This window comes from Dromiciops gliroides, chromosome 3, assembly GCF_019393635.1.
Source record: "Dromiciops gliroides isolate mDroGli1 chromosome 3, mDroGli1.pri, whole genome shotgun sequence".
In the NCBI taxonomy this organism is placed as follows: domain Eukaryota; kingdom Metazoa; phylum Chordata; class Mammalia; order Microbiotheria; family Microbiotheriidae; genus Dromiciops; species Dromiciops gliroides.
In genome coordinates this window covers 618,813,695-618,832,909 of record NC_057863.1, presented here as the reverse complement: position 1 = coordinate 618,832,909, position 19,215 = coordinate 618,813,695, and the positions used below count along the sequence as shown (strand labels likewise).

Genomic DNA, 19,215 nt, shown 5'->3' with positions numbered 1-19,215 from the left:
TTTCTCTGTAGGATCATTTGGGAAGTCGGTGGAGGGAAGTTTGTGTTAAATGAAATGGATTCTGATGTTTGTTCCCTTCTTCCCATCCCACTTTTTCGTCCCTAGGTCCAGCCTGAAGGGGAACACACTCATCCTAGCCAGCCTGTGCGAAGCAGAACTCCTCAGGTCTCCCAGGACGTTAAGGCCACTCAGACGGGAGCCCCCGAGCAGACCCAGCACCCGGCTGGAAATAGACACTCGGGTCAGCTGGACTCCCACCTGCACATTCAGAGGGCACAGGCAGAAGCCAGTCAGACCTCCTATCCATCCCCCGTGGCCATCTCCATCAAGACGGACCTGCCATCCCCTCACACCCCCCAGGCGGTGCAGAAGCAGCCCCTCTTGATGCCTACGACCTCTGGCCCCGGGGCTCCATCAGGATTGCCGCGCTCTGAGTCTCAGCCTGTCATCAAGCAGGAATTGTCCCCTCAGCCTGTTTCTCAGAGACCTGTGGACATGGTTCAACTGCTGAAGGTGAGTCTGAGGGGAGGGAGGAGGTTGTCTGTTGGCCGAGCTGGGCCTGGCCTCGGTGCCCCCTTTCTGTGGGACTCACTCCCTTTTCCCTCCCCTATAGAAGTACCCAATTGTGTGGCAGGGCCTCTTGGCTCTCAAGAACGACACTGCGGCCGTGCAGCTCCACTTTGTCTCTGGCAACAACGTCCTGGCCCATCGGTCTCTGCCCACCTCAGAGGTGGGCCCCCCGCTGAGGATCGCCCAGAGGATGCGCCTCGAGGCCTCCCAGCTGGAAGGGGTTACCCGGAGGATGATGGTAAGTGCTACATCACCCGTTGTTTCTGGGTGAGCCATCTTGCATGTGGAGTGAAAAGGAGGGGCTTCATCACATCCGTGCTCCCCATGATCTCCCATGGGAATGGCTTGGGGGTTGGTTTTGAGAGAGCCGTCTGATCCCCCCTTGGTACAGGGGCTTCTTAGAATCCAGTATTGCCCCCTCAGGTGCAGACACCTTGACTAGGCCTGGCAGTTCTGCGTCTTTGTGAAGAGAGAAGGCTGGTACATAACCCTGGGCGAAGGCTTTCTCTTGGCCTGGGTGGCCAGCGGAGCACTGGCTCGCCATTGCTCTGGGGCCTCATTAGGGAGGGGAGAGGAGCCTTGGCCATGTGGTGCTGGTGGCTGGCTAACCAACTAGAATCTCTGACCCCAGGTGGAGACCGATTACTGCCTCTTGCTGGCCTTGCCTTGTGGCCGGGACCAGGAGGATGTCGTGAATCAGACCGAGTCCCTGAAGGCTGCCTTCATCACTTACCTGCAGACCAAACAGGCTGCGGGCATCATCAACGTTGCCAACCTGGGCTCCAGTCAGGTCAGTGCCTCCTCCCCCAGACAGCAAGAGTGGTTTCAAAACCGAGCAAGGGTAGGCAGGGATCCTGACTGTATATTCTGAAGTGTCTCTCTGATCTTACTAAAGAATTCATCTGTGGCCAAGTTTACATTGGAATCTTCATTGGGAGGGGGGGACAGGACAGGAAGATTCCCGCTCCAGAGCACTTGGCAGACAGGTGGATGAGCCATGAAGCTCCAATGATGGGGGTCCTGGGAAGCTGGAGAAAGGGAGGGGGCATTTCAGGGGGCCAGAAGCGGTGAGGGCTCCCAGAGAGATCTCTGCACTGGGGCGCCTGGACGCTGAGGGGCTTCCTCGTGCTTGCAGACGATCGCTGCCTGGGAGTGCTTGGGGCACTAGTGGCAGCAGCAGGACCAGTGTCTTGCTCCTGTCTCCTTTGGGATGGACCTTTTGGAGCCTGTCTGCTGGAGGAGATGGGGGGGGGGGCATCACCCAGAGGTCCGACTTAATGGTTCCTTCTCCTTTTTTGCAGCCTGCTTATGTCCTACAGATCTTCCCTCCCTGTGAGTTTTCGGAGAGACACCTCTCCCGCCTGGCCCCCGACCTCCTCGCCAGCATCTCCAACATCTCCCCCCACCTCATGATCATCATTGCCTCTGTGTGAGCCCTGGGCAGATGCTGTCTGAGCTGGTTTATTCTTTCCAAGGCCCTGCAGCAAAAAAACCCACCACCACACGAGACAAGGAAGAAGAGAGCGAGAGAAGCCGAGTGTGAAGAGAACGCTGCCGGATGCCTGGCCTCCTGCCCTCCACGGCCTCGGATCAGACTGTGTCGCTGGGCGTGGTGCTGCTACCTGTATGTTTACATGATGCTTTAGCTTACGGACAACGAGGCACTCAGCAGGCGGATCAGGGCCTGGGCCCAGGGGAAGGGGGAGGGGGAGGGCAAAAGAAATTTTTTAAACAAACAGAAAAAAGAAAAAAAAACCTGAACTGCCTTTGCACTAAATTAGTGACTTGGACTTTTGCACAGTTGAAGACATGCTGTGACTTTCTGGATGTCTTGATGTACATTAACACGCATCGCGGACTCAAAACGCAGGACTTGGGAACTTCTGCAGAAATCTAGGGGTCAAGGAACATTTCACTGGATTGTTTTTGTCCCCTTTCCCTCTTTCCCAACCCTCAGTTCCCCTTCTCTTCTGGATCCCCGTCATCCTTCTTAATCAACTCTCCCGCTGCCACCATCTTTAATTCATCTGGGATGTACAGTTTACATTGGGGAAAAAACAGCAATCTGGAAACTTTGGTTTCCCTTCCTGGTGGGATATGCAGAACTCAGTGGGTGTGTGTATATATAAATATATATATATAATATATATAAATATATATAATACTGACTTTAAAAAAATCAAAATCCCCTGACATACATTTTTTTTTAATCTGTGCCAAAAATGTGTTTTCAGAGAAAATCTTATTTTCATACTCAGACTTTGTATCGTCCCTCATTTGTAAGTGCGCTTCATTTAAATGTGGCTCACCCTCCCCTCCATCCAGTCTCCCAAATCTCCGTGTCCCCATACCCACCCCCCACCCCGCGATGTGGGAGTGTTAGACACTTGTACAAAGAGACTTTTTATCCCCTAGCCCCTCCTAACACTTATTAATTTATGGAACTGTTTTTTCTCAGCGCAGTTTTGTTTTGTGTGTCCATTGGATTACAAACTTTATTAAAAAATACAAAACATGTTGAGTTTTGAATGTGATTGTCAATCTTGGGAGGCTGGGGAGGGCAGGTAAACACTGGATTTTGCAGGCTCCTCCTGCAACCCACTCCAACATTTGTACACAGGACAAATTAGAATTTCTTAAGCCCTGCTCTGCTCAGCCCCCTTTCTTGTGAGCCATTTTACCTTGTACAAAAGAAGACATTTTTATCACAGATCAAGCTGGACTTAGACCATGTTTGCTTTGTGGTGTAAATATTCGTAAAACTTGGCAAAAGTCCAGATTGGTTCTTAAGTAACATTAAAGGCACTTAGAATTTTGATACACAGAATAAACAACCACCAGAAGGAACTTGCAAATTTTAAGCCAGCTTTGTTTCCTGTTTTTCTCTCTCCAACCCCTGAAATTGGGGATCAGTTCTTGAAGGAAGCCCCAAATCCTCTTAGGAGGATCTCTTGGGAGATGAGCCATAACCTGCTAAACAGATTTAAGACCAGTTATGTCTTTATTGGATGTTCCCTTGGGCTTGGGCTTCTCAAGTTCCTGAGCGCTATGTGTGCTCTGTGCTTTGGGGGATGGACATGGCAGCTTCCTGGACAACTGTGGTGCACGAGTGTTGGGGATGGGGGGGGCAAGCCTTAGTTCATGCTCTCCACTCCTGTCTGTGACGTCATCTTATTGCTGCCCAATTTGGTGACTGGTTCCACCTTAAAGTCTGGGTCTATGGGTGTGACAGCCACAACAAGAGAAGAGACAATGACTGGAAAAAACCTCTAAACCCAGAACCTGGGAGAACAAGGTCTCCCCCAAGAAGAGTGTCCCAACCTCATGCCTGCTGGGCCACAAACCTGCTGCCATCCAGGTAGTTTGTTTATTGCCCTTTACCCCCATTTTACAGATGAGGAAACTGAGGAAGACCTGAGTGGTTTAATTAAGTACAGTGGAAAAGATCCATGAGCGTGATGAGCTGGACCATTTGCAGCTCTACATCCCGTGACACTCAGGACTGTTGGAAGCTAAAGCCCTAATGAACTTCTGCCTTCTCTTTATCCTCATTGAAGGCCCATGCCCCTGACTCCACAAATCCTGGGCTAAGAAAGATCATGGCCAGCCTGTGGAACTGGACGGGATTAATCCTTACATCGAATGTACCAAGCAGCTCTTGTGTGAGAGGATAAGTGACTGCTAAGTCCATCGGTGTTGATAAGGATGGGAGGGTGAGAAAGGGCAACCATCCCATTTTTTCAAAAGAGAAAAGGAGAGAAGGAAGTCTCAATTACAAGCCAGTGAACGTTTAAGGAATGGTTGGTGACCTTGCAGAAGACCAAGTGATCAGGTGTTTTGTTGTTTGCTTATTTCTGGGCAGTACCCTTTAAAGAGGACATTGAGCCAGAGTGTAGGGTGAGGAGGATGGTGAGAGAGCCACGTAAGAGCAACTGAAGGAAGGGGGGAGATTAAAGGGTGCAGAAGACTTAACCATGGTCAAGCAAGACCATCTTCGTTTCTGGATAACTAGATGAGGGAGATGGGATAGGTGATAAACTGGGGTTTACTGAGTAGTGGATGGTTCCATGTCCACATAGTGGACTTTATTGGAGTGTCCCAGAGATCTGTGCTCAGCTGTGTGTTATTGAATCTTCATTACCAACTACTGGGATCAAAAGCATGGCTATAATGTTTATCAAATCTGTGTATGACAGTTGGGAAACTGAGTTCAGACACTGAAAGGAAAAAGATCTAAGATGAGGAAGGTCTAAGCAGAACACAGTTCATCCTGGGGGAAGGGGATGAATGGGAAACACTGGGTCCAGTATATGGAAAGCTCAATGGAACTTGGGCCTGAGAGGCAATGCCCACAACCAGAGGGCAACTTTTCTGGGCACCTTGCCTGGCCAGACAATATCTGGAATTTTGCTTGGTTCGGAGCAACCCAATTTTAGGATGATGTTGGCGAGCTGGAGCCCAACCCAAGGTGGGTGACCAGAATGATGGAGCTGTGGGTGTTGCGCACAAGACCAGAGGTGCAAGCTCAAAGCTCCATTGCTGCCTACGTGCCCCTCACTTGCCAGTTTTGGATGGCATCTTCACGTACTTGAGAGGGTCATCAGGTGGACAAGGGGTCAGCCCCATTCTGCTTAGCCCCGGAAGGCAGAATTAGGAGCACTTGGTTGGAAGGAACAGAGGCAGATTTGGACTCTCTAAAGGAAAAACGTTCCTAACCATCAGAACAGTCCCAGAGTGGAAAGAACTGCCTTGGGATGGAGCAGGCAGCTAAATGAGACAGTGGACAGCTGGGACCTCGGGTGAGCAAGACCCGAGTTCCAATCTAGCTTGGATGACCCTGGACATCACTAACCCACTGAGCCTGTTTCTTCGACACAAAAAGAGAACAACAGCCTCTCCCTCTCTGGGCTGTGAAGATTAGGTGAGAGAATGGAATAAAGTGCTTTGCAACCCATGCGGTCTGCCCCTCACTGAAAGTCTTCAAGCTGAGGCAGATGAGCGAGGGCATTCTGGCTGAGGCTAGGTTGCCTCCTGGGCACCGGGACAGCCTCAAGCATGGAGGAGGAGTTGGAGGCCCAGCCCCTTGCTTGGATTCCCCATTTAGTACAGAGGGCGGAAGGGGATGACAATGAGGGAACATCACCAGGATCACCTGGTCCCAAGGTTCCATCCCGTTGAGTCCTGGGGACGCCAGAGGCCATGGAACTTAACAATTCCATCCCAGGCCCAAGGAGCCTCCCCCAGGCTGACTCACAGAGTCCCCACCCTCCAGGTGCCCAGGGAAGACGTGGGCTTCTTCCCAGGCCATGGGTGGCTCCTCACAAGGCAGTGGTGGCCCAAGGCGCATGCCCAGAGTCACAGGGACACGCAGCACCTGGCCCAGAGCCCATAAGCATCCCTCACTCGCCAGTTCTTGGTGGCTATGCCGACGGCACCAGGCATTTCCCTCAGCACCCCTCCCGCCCCTGCCCAGTCCCACAGCGACTCCTGGAGCTTTAGAAAATAATCCAATTTATTCTCCCTAGGGATCCAGGGTGCTTTTTGTCCATCTTTAAATAGTCAGGAGGGGGGGGGGGGGGAAGTGTCTGCTGTGGCCCTTGCCCACCCACACCTCCACTGCCCTCATTCAGCCACAGTGGGTGGAGGGGGCTCTGCGAGGGCAGGCTGGCCCTCAGCCCCTTCCCGGGGGCGGAAGAGCAGTTCCCCGGCCTGCAACACCTGCTCAGCCTGCCATGTGCTGCTTGGGCCGTATTGCTGGTAGAAGTCCGTATCTGCTTGAAACATGACCAAGGCCTGGGCTGTGTGGATCCGGACATGCTGGGCCAAGCTGTTGGCGTCCAGGAACTTCTCACCACATGAATCACAGGCATAGAGGATCTGGGTGTTTGGGTCTGTCAGAAAAGCAGAAGAGAAGCCGTGTCGGGGTTAGGGAGCCATGCCTCTGGGCCCCAGCCTTCTGGACAAGCTCAGAACTGGGAGGAAGCCCAGAAGGCCCCCAGTGCCAGCTGTACCCAAGATGGGAGGCCCTCAAGTGGTCATCCAGCCCCTGTGGGGAGGCTCACTCCCTGTACTTTCACACAGCCTTCCCTTACACTGAGCTATGAGGCTCAGTCTGAGCCCATTCATTCTCAGTGCCCTTGAGGCCAAAGAGGAGGCATCTAGCCATGAGTTCGCAGGACAACCCTTCCAACAGGCGGGGTGGTAGCCAGTCTTCCTTCCCTATTTCTCACCGCTGACGCTCATGAGGCGCCGCCCCATTGCTGGGCGTGCTAGCGCACAAGAGGCCCCAGAGCAGGGCATGTGCTCAGGGGGATCTCTTGGGAAAGTCTGACCAGAGCGGGTTTGCTGGCAGAGCCCTCGTGAGGCTCCAGGGCCTTTTCACACGGGCTACTCTGCTGTGTGTCCCATGGATTCCTCTGAATCTGGCAGCACAAGCTGGGCTGTGACTCAGGCTGGCTCCCCGGCTGAGCTCCAAGAACGAGGTCCGTCCTGCCAGATCTGGAGGCTGCTGCCCACATCCCATCTTTCTCTCACCTACACATCTGATACACACGCCCTCTGTGCTGCCTTCCCTGAAGCCATGGATAAAGTGCACCACGTGTGTGGCCTTGAGTTGGCCACAACTTCTGGCCTCCGTGTCCACCTGTGAAACGAGGAGTTGGGAGGCGGTGTGGTGTGGCGGAAGGAGCACTGGGCTCGAGTAAGGAGACCCGAGTTTGGGTCCCAGCTCTGCCAATGACTAGCTCTGTGACCTTGGGCAAGTCTCCTGACTTCTCTGGGCAAGGATGAGGAAGACAGACCAGATGGCCTCTATGAGCTTCTGAGTCCATACACAAAAGCGCCTGGTGAAAGTGGCTGCCTTGGCAGGCAGCAGGTTCAGACGGAGTTGGGATGACCACTTGTGAGCCACTGGACAAGATGTTCCAGTCTGGGGATAAGCTGGACTAGAAGGTGGCAGGGGCCGGGCCCCTTCCAGCTCTGGGCCCAGACTCAAGTCCCTTCGCAGTCCCCTGCTGAGCAGCCCTCTCTCCCAAGCCCGGCATCCTCACCTGCTTCCTGCACCTGCTTCACGGCTTTGGTGATCTCCGCTTTGAGGGCTTCCGTCTCATCCGCCGTCACCGCGGCCCCAACGGGTACCACTGTGGGGTGGGGGGGAGGACAGGGGTCGCACTGAGAGAGGCCATCCTGACCCCCTGCGTGGGCCGCCTCCCTCCCCAAACCCCGCCCCCTCCTCCCACCTGTGAGCTGGGTGACTGCTGTGGCAGCCAGGGCCTCTGTGGCCAGGGTGACCATGTCATCCGAGGCCACGGTGACGATGTTGACCTCGTCGCCCTCCTCCGGCTCTACGATCTTGATGCCCGCCTTGCCCTGGTGAACCGTCTTCACATGGGAGCGGAGGTTGTCCACACGGTTGAAGCCGCGTCCGCATTTGTCACAGAGGAAGGGTTTTTCTCCTGGGTGAGGAGAGCGGCACAGCGTGGTCACAGCCCCGGCCCACCCTGCAGACTTGGCCTGCTTGTGAGAAGAGCCCCGGGCCAGAGGGGCCCCTGGGAGTGCTCTGGGGGTGTAGGTGGGCCGCCCACGGCCCAAAGGAAGTGGAGAATGAGAAGGGAGCCGTGCCGCAGGGACAGCACCGAGCTCAGAGCAGCCAGCATTGGGCAGAGGAAGGCTGGGATCTGCAGTTACAGGCCCTGAAGAGAGCGCAGATGAGGAAGAGGAAGGAGGGCCCCACCCTGCTCCATGGCCTAACGCCTCCCAGCCTGGCACCGGAGCAGGCCCCTGACAGGATCACGTGTGGGAGCAGTGTGTGACTCAGTGGAAAAGAATGCTGGGTTGGAGGTCGAGTTCCTCATGTTTAAAGCCGGAAGGGGCCTTTGAGGTGTTTGGGTCCCACTCACTTTATTTATTTATTTGGCGGGGCAACGGGGGTTAAGTGACTTGCCCAAGGTCACACAGCCAGTAAGTGTCAAGTGTCTGAGGCCGGACTTGAACTCAGGTCTTCCTGACTCCAGGGCCGGTGCTCTATCCACTACAGCGCCACCTAGCCGCCCCCCCACTAGCTTTAAAGAGAAGGAAGTGAGGTGCACGGAGGTGACGGGAGTGTGGAGCCCAGCTCCCAGCCCCGGGCTCATTCCAGAGGCCCACGGCACCTCTAGGCCTCCACAGGAGGCTAGGTGAAGTGAGCTCTTGGACTTTTCCTGCTCTCAGCCATGCGATCCTTTGGTTCCTGTGGCATTCTATCCTGGGGTCGGACTCAGAGCCAGGCCCGCCTCCCTTGACACCGATGACCTCTCCTCACTGTCCCCTGCCGCTGCCCCGGGCTCCCCCTGCTCCTCGGGGTGCCCCAGCCCAGGACCCACCCGTGTGTATGATGATGTGCTTGGACAGGTCCCCCACATTGACAAAGGCCTTGCTGCACACGCTGCACTTGTGTGGGCGGATGTTGTCATGGTGGCGGATGTGGTTGGCCAGCTGGCTTGACTGGACAAACCTGCAGGGAGGGGACAATGAGATGGGAGTGAGGATGAGTCATTCTCAGCTGCAGGAGATTTAGAAGGTTCAGAGTTCAAGGGAACCTCAGAGACCGGCTAGCAGAGTTTAGAGGGAAGGGACAGATAGCAAACGGGCAAAGGAAGGATTTGAACCCAGATCCTCTAACTCCAAATCCTGGAGCCGGCAAAGAGCCCTCTGGGATGGAAGACGGCCCAGGCTGGACATTGGGGAAGTGTGCTGTGGGCTCCACACTTGATGGGGCCTGGGAGCCCAAAGTCCTGAAGCACCGCAGTCGGGGCCAGGGGGAGGGGTGGTGTGCTCAGTCACCTTTTGCCGCAGCGCTCGCAGACATAGGGCTTCTCGCCAGTGTGCTGGCGCACGTGGGCGATGAGGGAGCTGGCCTGAGTGAATGCCTTTCCGCAGATGAGGCACTGGCACGGCTTCTCTCCTGGAGCAGAACGGTGATGCGGGAGGGGAGATGGGGTCAGGTGCGTCTCCCCTGGTCCAGGCTCGGCGCCCCCCGCCCCGCCTAGCCTCAGCCCGGGCCCCCGCTCACCCGTGTGGATGCGGACGTGCCTCTGCAGGGCGCCTGGGTCTGCAAACTGCCTCTGACAGTGGACACAGACATAAGGCTTCTCCCCACTGTGGATTCGAAGGTGCCGCTTCAGGTTTCCTGGAGGAAGTGGGAGTGGGGAGGAGTTGGTCAGCGTGGAGGGAGCAGATGGGGACAGAGCTCTGGAGATCTGCCCCGGTGGGGCTAGGGCAAGGCCTGGGTGCAGGAGGGCAGGGGGCGCTACCTGAGGTGGTGAATTGCTTGCCGCACTCCCTGCACTTCAGGGGTCCATCCGCGATGTGTATCTTTAGATGTGCTTTCAAGTTGCCCACCTGTACTTGGGAGAGGGAGGGAGAAGCCCCTCAGAGGAGGCCCTTGGGCCCCTGCCCCAGGCAAGCCGTCCAGAGACTGTTCCTCCAGGGATGGAATCTTTCTGGTGCCCAAATCAAGGGGCTCCATGGGGAAAGGGCTCCTAGGGAGCCTCAGGGGATGGACAGACAGCCATGGCTGAGTGCCCCCCTTCCCCCTCCCCACTTTAGCCCCTCAGGCAGTGCCTCTCCCCCACCCTAGCCTGGGCTCTCTCCAGAACAGCTTCACGGCCCTTCAGCCTTTCTCAGGAATGGCTCACAACGCAGGACTGTGAGGCGGGGTCTGAAAGTCCTGCTCAGCCCCATGGGCACATCGCTTGCCCGGCAGCCCAGGCCTTGCAGGGTCCTCACCTGGTTGAACTTCTTGTCGCAGTGAGGGCACTTGTGCTCTTTGTCGGTGTCGTGGGTCTCCAGGTGCCGCATCTTGGAGGTGGGGTCAGAGAAGGAGCGGCCGCAGTAGTCGCACTGGTAGGGCTTCTCGCCGCTGTGCACCAGCTGGTGCCGCTTCAGGTTGCCCGAGGTGGTGAAGAGCTTGCCACAGTCCTCGCAGCGGTACCGCGCCTCCCCCGTGTGGCGCTTCTTGTGCAGGTTGAGCAGGCTGATGAGCCGGTAGCTCTTGCCACATTCCTCACAGGCATAGGGCTTCAGGGGGCTGGGGAGGAGGTGGCCAAGGTGAGTGGGGGCTGGCCCTGGGCCCCAGACCAGCCGGCTCTCCACAGGGGCCTATAGCTGCCCTCTGGCGGGGGGCCAGGTGGGAAAGGATGGGGGGGCGGGGTGGAACAAGGTGAGAATGGGGGCAGGAAGGCAGGGCTAAGGGAGGAGGACCCTCTCTTGTCAGAGATGGGATTCTGGGGGAGGGGAGACTAGAGGACAGTCCCCTCCTGACCCTCAACTTCTGTGTCACAAGGAAAGCCGGGGGCGGAGTCAATGAGCGAGGGCCCTTGGCCATGGCCCCGGGGGGCCCGTACCTATGTGTCTTCTCGTGGGCCTTGCACGCCGCCGGATCAGAGAAGGCCTTGTTACACTCCCGGCACGAGAAGGGCTTCTCTCCAGTGTGGATGCGGATGTGCCGCTTGAAGTTTCCCGTGTGAGTGAACTCTTTCCCACAATCCTGTGCAGGACGGCAGAGTTGGGGTGAGGGGACAGAGGTGGATCCGGGGCATGAGAGGGGCGGAGAGGCTGGAGGGGAGAGGGATACCTCACACTTGTGGATGACAGAGCCGTAGGCCTTTGACTCGGTCCGGTCGCTGTAGGTGCCTGATCGTAAGACCCGGGCCTCCCCCACACTGTTCTCCTGGCCGGAGTCGGTGCCTCCAGACTCCTCATTCTCCTCCGCAGTGCTCATCTCCCCCACAGCCGCTCCTTCTGGGCTCTTCTCCTCCTGCTCCTCATCCTCCCTCCCTGGCTCAGCCTCCATCTCTGCCACGAAACAAGCTTTGGAGGAACTCTGGGGCACAGTGGGACTGTCTGTCCCGAGGGGACCCTGAAACGTGGCACCCCGAAAGGGAGGCCCTGAGCCTGGAGGTCAGAGCCCAGCTCCCCATGGATCGGAACCTGGGGCTCCTAAAAGAAGGGCAGGATTTCTTGGGGAAGGTTCAGTCAACCAAGAGTTGTCCAACACTGTTTAAGAGTGCGCGCTACATGAACACTTCAGGCTGCAGCTGGGAATCTGGAAGGGAGGGGCGTGGCTGGGGGAGACTAGTCTCAGAAAGGGGAGACGGGAAGGGGCTCCTCATGGGACAGGCTCCCTTGGGGATGAGATCAGAGGCACGATCGCCCTTGCCACTGACCTGCTGGACCTCCTGGGAGAGTGGCTTCACTTTTCTGGGGCTCTGCTTCCCCCTCTGGAAAGTGAGAATGATGGGAAATAGAGAAGAAGGAAGAAAGGTAAGATGAGGACCTGAAACAAACAGCACAATGATACTTCTACTGGATCAAAGTGAACAGGAACATTTTTACCTCTCTAAAAAAAGCTTACAGGTTCATATACTATCTTTGGACAAAACTAGTTTTGTGTCTTTGAAAGGTTGTCTTTAACAGGGGTCACTAAGTTTATGCTAAATAAAAATAAATCAAATGGAGACCATGGTCCCTGTACTGCCTCACAGCAACCAAGTTAAATGGTATATTTGTGTGTGTGTGTGTGTGTGTGTGTGTGTGTGTGTGTGTGTGTGTGTGTATGTGTATGTGTGTGAGAGAGAGAGAGAGAGAGAGAGAGAGAGAGAGAGAGAGAGAGAGAGAGAGAGAGAGAGAGACACACACACACACACACAGAGACAGAGAGACTCTTGAGGAAGGACTTGAATCGGCACTGGGGGCGAGAGGCAGAGATGGCATTGTGGGAAGGTCTGCACAGGAGAAAGAAGGGACAAGAGCAGGATTCAATAATTCATTTCAATCCAAACATAGTGGCCATTCTCGGCAGAGTACAGGGCCAGGGGCTAGGAGAGTGCCCCGCACCTATCAGAGGGTTCAACACACTTGAATGACCCAGTGTCTCCCTGTCCTAGCTGTGGCCTTTGCTCACACCTGGCAGGCCTAGAAGAGATTCCTTCATCCCCACTCACCCTCTATCGTTTCCCTTCAAAGACTGACTCATCAGATATGACCTCCTCCACAAAGCCTTCCCTGCCCCGCTCCCCACAGCTGACAGCAGCTCCCTCAGCCCTCAGCGTGGGCCTCTCCTTTGCACTTCTAGCTCGCCCTTCTCTCAATGATTTCAGTTCCTTGAGAAGAGGGCTGGTGCCACAGGCATCTTCTCCCAGGAGGTTTCTAACAACTGCCTGCATTCTCAAGGAGGAGATAGGTCTTGAGCCTGCAGCGGGGCGCTCCTAGGAGGAAGTGATGGCGCCAGGGAGACAACCAAGGTGTGAAGGAAGGGCTAGTCTCTACCTTGCTGTGATCTCTGTGACAGGAGTACCTCAAGGGGTGCACCCGCAGGGCTGGCTCTGGCTTCTGCAGGCGCCGGCTCCTCAGACCTGGCATCCTCCGTCCCCTCTGCACCTGAGCACCGGGCACAGCGTGAGGGGATGAGCTGGGCAGGTGGGGGGGCCGGGCCGGGACCCCCACCCATACCATCTTTGCTGAAGTTGTCCCAGGGCAGCAGGAGGGACCCCTACCACTCACCGAGCCCGTCCCCACGGCCCTCAGCCTGGGCCTCTGACTCGCCAGGCACTTCCACACTGGGTCTCGCAAGAGGGCCTCGCTCCGCTCTGTCCAGCTCGCTGAGGGTGGCGGCTGCAGCCTTCTTCTCCTCATCGGCTTCCTTCTCCTCTCCTGAGGACAGAGGCACGACTGTTCTCCCACCACCCACCCCAAGGAGAGGGACACCCGCTCCCGCTGGCCCCTCCCTGAAGGAGCCGGCCTCCCAGGACACAGGCAGTCAGCAATGAACGACCTGAGATGAGGGAGCCAGATGGGGGATCCTGGGAAGAGCAATCCTTCTCACGAGTGGAGGTTCCAAGGCATCTTAACTAATCATTAGATGAAGAAATGACAGTCCTCGGGGCAAGGTGAATTGCCCAAGACATACAAATCACAACCAACAGAGATGGGGCAGCTAGGCGGCGCAGTGGATAAAGCACCGGTCCTGGATTCAGGACCTGAGTTCAAATCCAGCCTCAAACACTTGACACTTACTAGCTGTGTGACCCTGGGCAAGTCACTTAACCCTTATTGTCCCACCAAAAAACCCCCAAAAAACCAAAACAACCAGCAGAGATGACATTTAGACCCAGGTCTTTTCATTCCATTTCATTTCATACTTTCCAAAGTCCCTTCCTACACCCCCTTCTTCCACAGCAACTTGATGAATCAACCGGGAAGATACCACTGTCTCCATCTTACAGATGAGCAAATGAGGTCTAAGAAGGTGAAAGGACTTGCTGATGTCCATGGACTTGGCTAATGACAGCCCCCCCCCCCCCGCCCCCCTGCCCCAGTGTATCCCCTGGGCCAGCTCACCTTCAGGCTCAGATGTGCTGGAGGCTGCCCCAGGAAGGGCCTTGAGGGCATTGCACGCGCTGACCACGTCCTGCATCTGGAGGAAGCCCGCCACTGCCAGCACATCCTCCACGTTCTCGGGGCTCAGGCTCAGCTTGGCCGTGTACATGAACTCCAGCACCTGCCCCAGACCTGCGGAGACACACACACCGGCTCAGGCCAGGGAGCCGAGCCTCCTGAGGACACAGGGGCTGCTCGTGTGCAGGCGTACCAGGGGAAGACACTGGGCATCGACATCTTCCTGCCCCGGGGACACCTAGTCTTTTTGGGAGCCACGTGGGTCCCTGCTAATGATGCCGCTAGTCAGGAGGCAACTTCAACTAGGGATTGTTGGAAGAGGAGCTTATCCCTTCTGGGTCACTGGTCATTCCTCAAGCACGCCCAGAGAGGAGGCTAAGCCTGCTTAACTTAGAACCCTGGGGGCTCTCAGGCCTCTCCCAGCCCCCAGGGACATGATGAAGCAGCTGAGCCCTCTGGTCCTGATCTCTTGTCTGAGCTACACCTCCCAACTGCAGGGGAAACAGAGCTACTGAAAGGCCTCACAGGCCTTCAGACTCAGCAGCTTCAAATCTGAGACCATTCCCTTCCCTCTTCAACCCACTCCTCCTTTGGAGGCTGTCATTTCTGTGAGTGGCACCATTGTTTACCCGGGTTCCTGTGTTCGAAATGTCAGGGTTACTGCAGGCTATTTGCTCTCCCTTAAATCTCATCTTTCCACCCCCTCCTCCGCTCCATGCCCATCGTGCCTAGTCCCCAGGCCAGCCAGCCTTCACCTGGGTACCAGACAGCCATTTTGAGTGCAGATCAGGCCACATCACCTCCATGGTCAGTCAAGGGAAGAAGTTCAGAAACCTTTGGCCTGGCATTCAATGACCCTCAACAGTTACAACTCTTTCCACCTTTCTCTCACATTTCCTTTTCTACTGCTACAGGATATGTGTGATTTCACCCGAATAACAATGAGGAACTCTGATAAGCTCTCACAGCCTTTAAGGTGTACAAAGCACAGATTTCACTTGATATTAGTCAAAACGACCTTGTGAAGCAGGTGCCATGATCACTGCTACTTTACAGACTAAGAAATGGGAAGTTCAGACAGGTTAGGTGTTGTTTGTGCCCAGGGCTGCCCAGCTAATGAGTTATCTGAAGTGAGTTCTGAACCCACTTCTTCCTGGTTCCAAGTCCAGCCCTGTAGCTACTGGGGAACTCCTGGTAAGGAAAGGCCCTTCCACAATGCAGATGAGCACTCGCAGGTGCTGTGACTGCCCCCTCCCCACTCCAGTGCAGATGGTCACCTCCTTTACCCCGTGGCACCTTTGCCTCACATGCTCTGGCCCGCCAACCCCATCCTGAGCATGGCCTGCATGGCTCTGGTGAATCTTTCCGTACTGGGCACGGACTGCTATCTTATCTCACCACTGGACTCCTTGGGGGCAAGAACTATTTCCCCTCCACTATCTCCCTGAGCACGTGGTCAAGTGCTCTGCACACAGAACTTTCTATACCGTGCTATGTGTATGACTGCCATGTAAAGACCAGCCTTGCTGAAGGGGGAAGGGCTCGTGCCTGAAAGGTGGAGGACCTAGTGAAGAAATGACTGAAACCACTTGTGTGAAGGCAGTGAGGAATCTGGGACGCCCTGAGCTTCACTCCTTCCTGGCCACCTCCTCACCACCCCCAACAACCGGACTTTAGCCCGAGGCCCGTCAGGTGAGGTGGGGCTGCGTCCCAGCCAGGGGGCCCTGACATCTGGATGAAGACATCCCCTTTGGGTCACGGTGGCATGGGCTCCCTCACTCCCTTGACCAGCGCTTGACTGGAGTGGAGCTCAGACGACAGGCTTGGGTATCGAGCGTCACTGAGATTAGGAAGGCAATGAGGGAGTTATGTGCCCTGACAAGCTGACAGTGGAGAAGGTTTGGAAAGCCTGCTTCTAGGGTTAAGGCTTCTTCCGTCACCTTCATGTAGTCAGCTATGGAGCTTGGGACTTAGAGCCTACAGGGTCTGAAGTGACTAGGAGCCTGACTGCTATCTGGACTGGCTAGAGCAAGAATTAGGGTCAGGGAAGTCACCAATGTACAATACTTTATTTTAGGACACGGGATACAGTTCTAGAAAGGCCATTCAAGATAATCTAGCTCATTTCTGTTTTTACAGAGAGCCATTAAATGACTGGCTCTGGGTCACACAGATACCGAGAAACTGAGCTGGAGATTAAAACCTAGGGCCTGGAACTCAAAATCAAGGGTCTAACCACTATGCCACATCTCTTTTCCCCCTTAAAAAAAAAAAAAAATCCCAGTCTTCCCTATCAGAAACGGCTACTCTCCCTGACATAAGTCATTGTTCTGCGATCATTCAGGCTGAAACACTGAAAGCCCATTGCTTCTCATCGAGGCTAACACAGAAGATGCAAGAGGTCACACACTGAAACATCTCACCAGAGATGCCCATAAGGGAACACAATGGCTCAGGGCCCAGACACCAGACAAGGGCCTTTCCCCCATAAGAAAACCTAAGTATGTCTGAATTTATGCCTGCCATCTTCATCCCGTTCCCTCATCTGCTCTCCCACCCCACAGAGGGCTCAAGCAGGTCTATGTTCCCCTGGGACTATAAGGGCTGGCCACGGCGGTGGAAACTGCTCTCTACAGGACAGGCAGGGGCTGGGCTGTGAGTGTCCTGGCGGGCGAGCTGATGAGCGTGCCAGTCCCTCTCCGTGCCGGTGGCAGACTCGGCACGCCAGCTATGGCACAGCAAAGCCCTTCAGCTGAAGAAGGGCTTCCCATCATCTCCTTGCAGAGCTCAACCTAGGTGTGGCCCAGGTACCTGCCGCGTTACTGATGTCCAGGTGCACCACGTCCTTTTGGTCCACAAAGAGCATCTTGAAGTACTCACTGCAAGCCGCCAGCACAGCCTTGTGGGCCTTAAAGTTGATTCCGTCCACCACAAAGGTGCAGTCACACAGCAGGCCCAGCTGCCGCTGCTGATTCAACTGCTCCAGGACCAGCTGGCTATGTTGCGGGAAATCCATGGCTGGAAGAGGAAAAGCCAGAAGGACAGCTGAGCCCTGGGACCCAGACTGGCCTCTGTCTGGTCATCAGTCACTGGGGAAGAAGGTGAAAGACTCCCACTGTGCTGAGAGCTATAGGGGCAACTCCTAATGATCTTTGTGGACGAATCAGGGAAAGGAGGAAGGAGGCTTGCCGGAGGTACAGGGTTATAGAAATGATGAATCATCGGTTTTCAGCTATGATTTTACAGATGTCCTCCCTGGTCCCTGTGAACGTGCATGACTCCACTCTCCTTTCAGACCAAAGCCAAGGTCATGTGCTTGTTGCACTGCAGACCAGGGACTAGAACCGAGGCCTCCTGACTTCTGGTCCCAGGCTTAGAGCCAGGCACTGCCAATCAAGGTTAGGCCAAAGATGTGGATGGCATAGCTGGGGTGCTCTGGGAAGCGAGAAGAGATAAGACTGTAAAAATCTAAGCTTCTCAAAGGCAGGACCTGAGCCCACAGCACAAAGATGTACACCAAAGGCATCCAAAGTGCTGGCTGAGATGGAGTAGGTGGTGGCCCTCTATGTGCGGCTGACATTACAGCTGTCAATAGTAAAAAAAAAGCATTTATTAAGCACCTACTAGGTGCCAAGTATGGTGTGAAAAACTGGGGATACCATGAATAAAATCCTTGTCCTTGAGGAGCTTACAATCTAATGCAAGAACCCAATACAAAAAAGAGTGGTAGGAAGAGAAGGAAGAGGAGAAGGTACCTGGGCCAGAGGCAGACTGTTCCGGTCCCGCCTTGGAGCCCTGGCTCTACCCTCCAGGCTAAGAGTCCAGTCAGAAGGGCACTTGGGTTGCTGTTACAAGATCACTAGCCTAATGGTCAACTCCAGTAGCCCTTCTGACAATCCTTACCACCCTCAACTTCAGAGTCACCATGTTTCTGGTTCACTGCACCTTCTTTGTCTTCTCATTTTGTTCCCGACCTCTCATTTCTGCCATTTTAAAAGTTGATGCCTTTTGTATTAGTCATTTCCCTATGGGTGGATAAGGTAGCACAGTGGATAGAGCGCTAGGCCCGGAGGGAGTCAGGAGAACTCTTCTCCCTGAGTTAAAAAATGGCCTCAGGCACTTACTAGCTGTGTGACCCTGGGAAAGTCATTTAATCCTGTTGCCTCAGTTTCCTCATCCGAAAATGAGCTGGAGAAGGAAATGGCAAACCACTCCAGTATCTTTGCCAAGAAAACAAAATGGGGTCACAAAGACTTGGAAACAACTTACCAACCACCAAAACATTTCCCTTTATAATTCACACACCCCTCGATCCTCTGAGTCGTTCAACAAGAAAACAAGTAAGCATAACCAAGCTAGACAATACATTCTATACTGTACTCCCACAGTCTTTCATCCCTTTGCTACAAGGAGGAGGAATGTGTGTTATATCCATTGTTCTTCAAAACTAACGTCAGTCATTTTAATCAATCCAAGATGAGCTTTTTAGTGTTGTTTTCATCTAGATTACTGTTGTGAGCCTGTGTCATTCTCTCAATGTTGCTCTCTTTGTGCTGAATCACTTTGATAGATCTCATTTCTTTAAATCCCCAATATTCATCGTTTTCATTGTGATATTTCATCACGACACGTGCCACAATTAGGATAGCTATTCCCTAAACTCAAAGGGGGTTATGAGCACCCACTTCATTTCCAATTGTTTTACCACTACAAAGAATGCTGTTCTGAATGTTTTTTCATATATGGGGCCACTGGGGTATCCGTCCAGTAAGACACTCATTGGGTCTCACAGTTGCCAATAATTTTTCAGATCCACTGGACCGATCTAAAGCTCCACCAACAGTGTTAATGTGCCTGTTTTCCTAACAGTCTTTTCCATTTACCAGACTGTTGAAAGGGGTTCATAATTCCAAAAAGCTTAAGAATCTCTGCTGAAGAGAGGCTTAACTTGTATTTATGCAAATCTTTTATTAGGAGATTATCAAACAAATATTTTATATGTTTGTAATTATTCTGAAGGGAATGAATATTTCTGGCTCATCCTCCTGGGTTTTGTTAGTAAAACTGAATGTTTTACACACATTATCTTATTATAAACTCACAATCTCCCTGGGGCAGAAGTGATTATATCTTTATTTTATAGATGAGTAAACTGAGGCTGAGTGTTTTAACCCAGATTTTACCCAGTCATACAACGGTAAAAATCTGAAG

The 19,215-nt window shown here is 54.2% G+C and overlaps 2 protein-coding genes across 12 annotated transcripts in view; one reads left to right on the top strand and one right to left on the bottom strand.

Annotated features, from left to right (window-relative positions):
- SPEN (spen family transcriptional repressor) overlaps window positions 1-3,558 on the top strand; it is a 78,538-nt gene extending 74,980 nt beyond the window's left edge. Inside the window, 4 exon segments of the mRNA XM_043994657.1 lie at window positions 106-513; window positions 614-808; window positions 1,202-1,360; window positions 1,872-3,558. Coding sequence (XP_043850592.1) covers window positions 106-513; window positions 614-808; window positions 1,202-1,360; window positions 1,872-2,003 — 894 coding nt within the window. The 3' untranslated portion in view covers window positions 2,004-3,558.
- A 2,528-nt stretch (window positions 3,559-6,086) lies between these two features.
- Window positions 6,087-19,215, bottom strand: part of ZBTB17 (zinc finger and BTB domain containing 17) — a 55,706-nt gene continuing 42,577 nt past the window's right edge. For 4 of the 11 annotated variants that reach the window (XM_043997975.1, XM_043997977.1, XM_043997980.1 and 1 more), the window contains 15 exons: window positions 16,816-17,022; window positions 13,948-14,118; window positions 13,111-13,260; window positions 12,905-12,987; window positions 11,775-11,828; window positions 11,183-11,467; window positions 10,953-11,095; window positions 10,336-10,636; window positions 9,861-9,948; window positions 9,620-9,736; window positions 9,391-9,511; window positions 8,931-9,061; window positions 7,809-8,024; window positions 7,620-7,709; window positions 6,087-6,461 (listed from right to left, as the gene is read on the bottom strand). In XM_043997975.1, the coding sequence (XP_043853910.1) occupies window positions 6,193-6,461; window positions 7,620-7,709; window positions 7,809-8,024; window positions 8,931-9,061; window positions 9,391-9,511; window positions 9,620-9,736; window positions 9,861-9,948; window positions 10,336-10,636; window positions 10,953-11,095; window positions 11,183-11,467; window positions 11,775-11,828; window positions 12,905-12,987; window positions 13,111-13,260; window positions 13,948-14,118; window positions 16,816-17,022 (2,426 nt within the window). In that variant the 3' untranslated portion in view covers window positions 6,087-6,192. Of the gene's footprint in view, window positions 6,462-7,619; window positions 7,710-7,808; window positions 8,025-8,930; window positions 9,062-9,390; window positions 9,512-9,619; window positions 9,737-9,860; window positions 9,949-10,335; window positions 10,637-10,952; window positions 11,096-11,182; window positions 11,468-11,774; window positions 11,829-12,876; window positions 12,988-13,110; window positions 13,261-13,947; window positions 14,119-16,815; window positions 17,023-19,215 lie in introns of those variants that run through there. The other 7 variants (XM_043997982.1, XM_043997976.1, XM_043997983.1 and 4 more) reach the window with 7 other exon arrangements.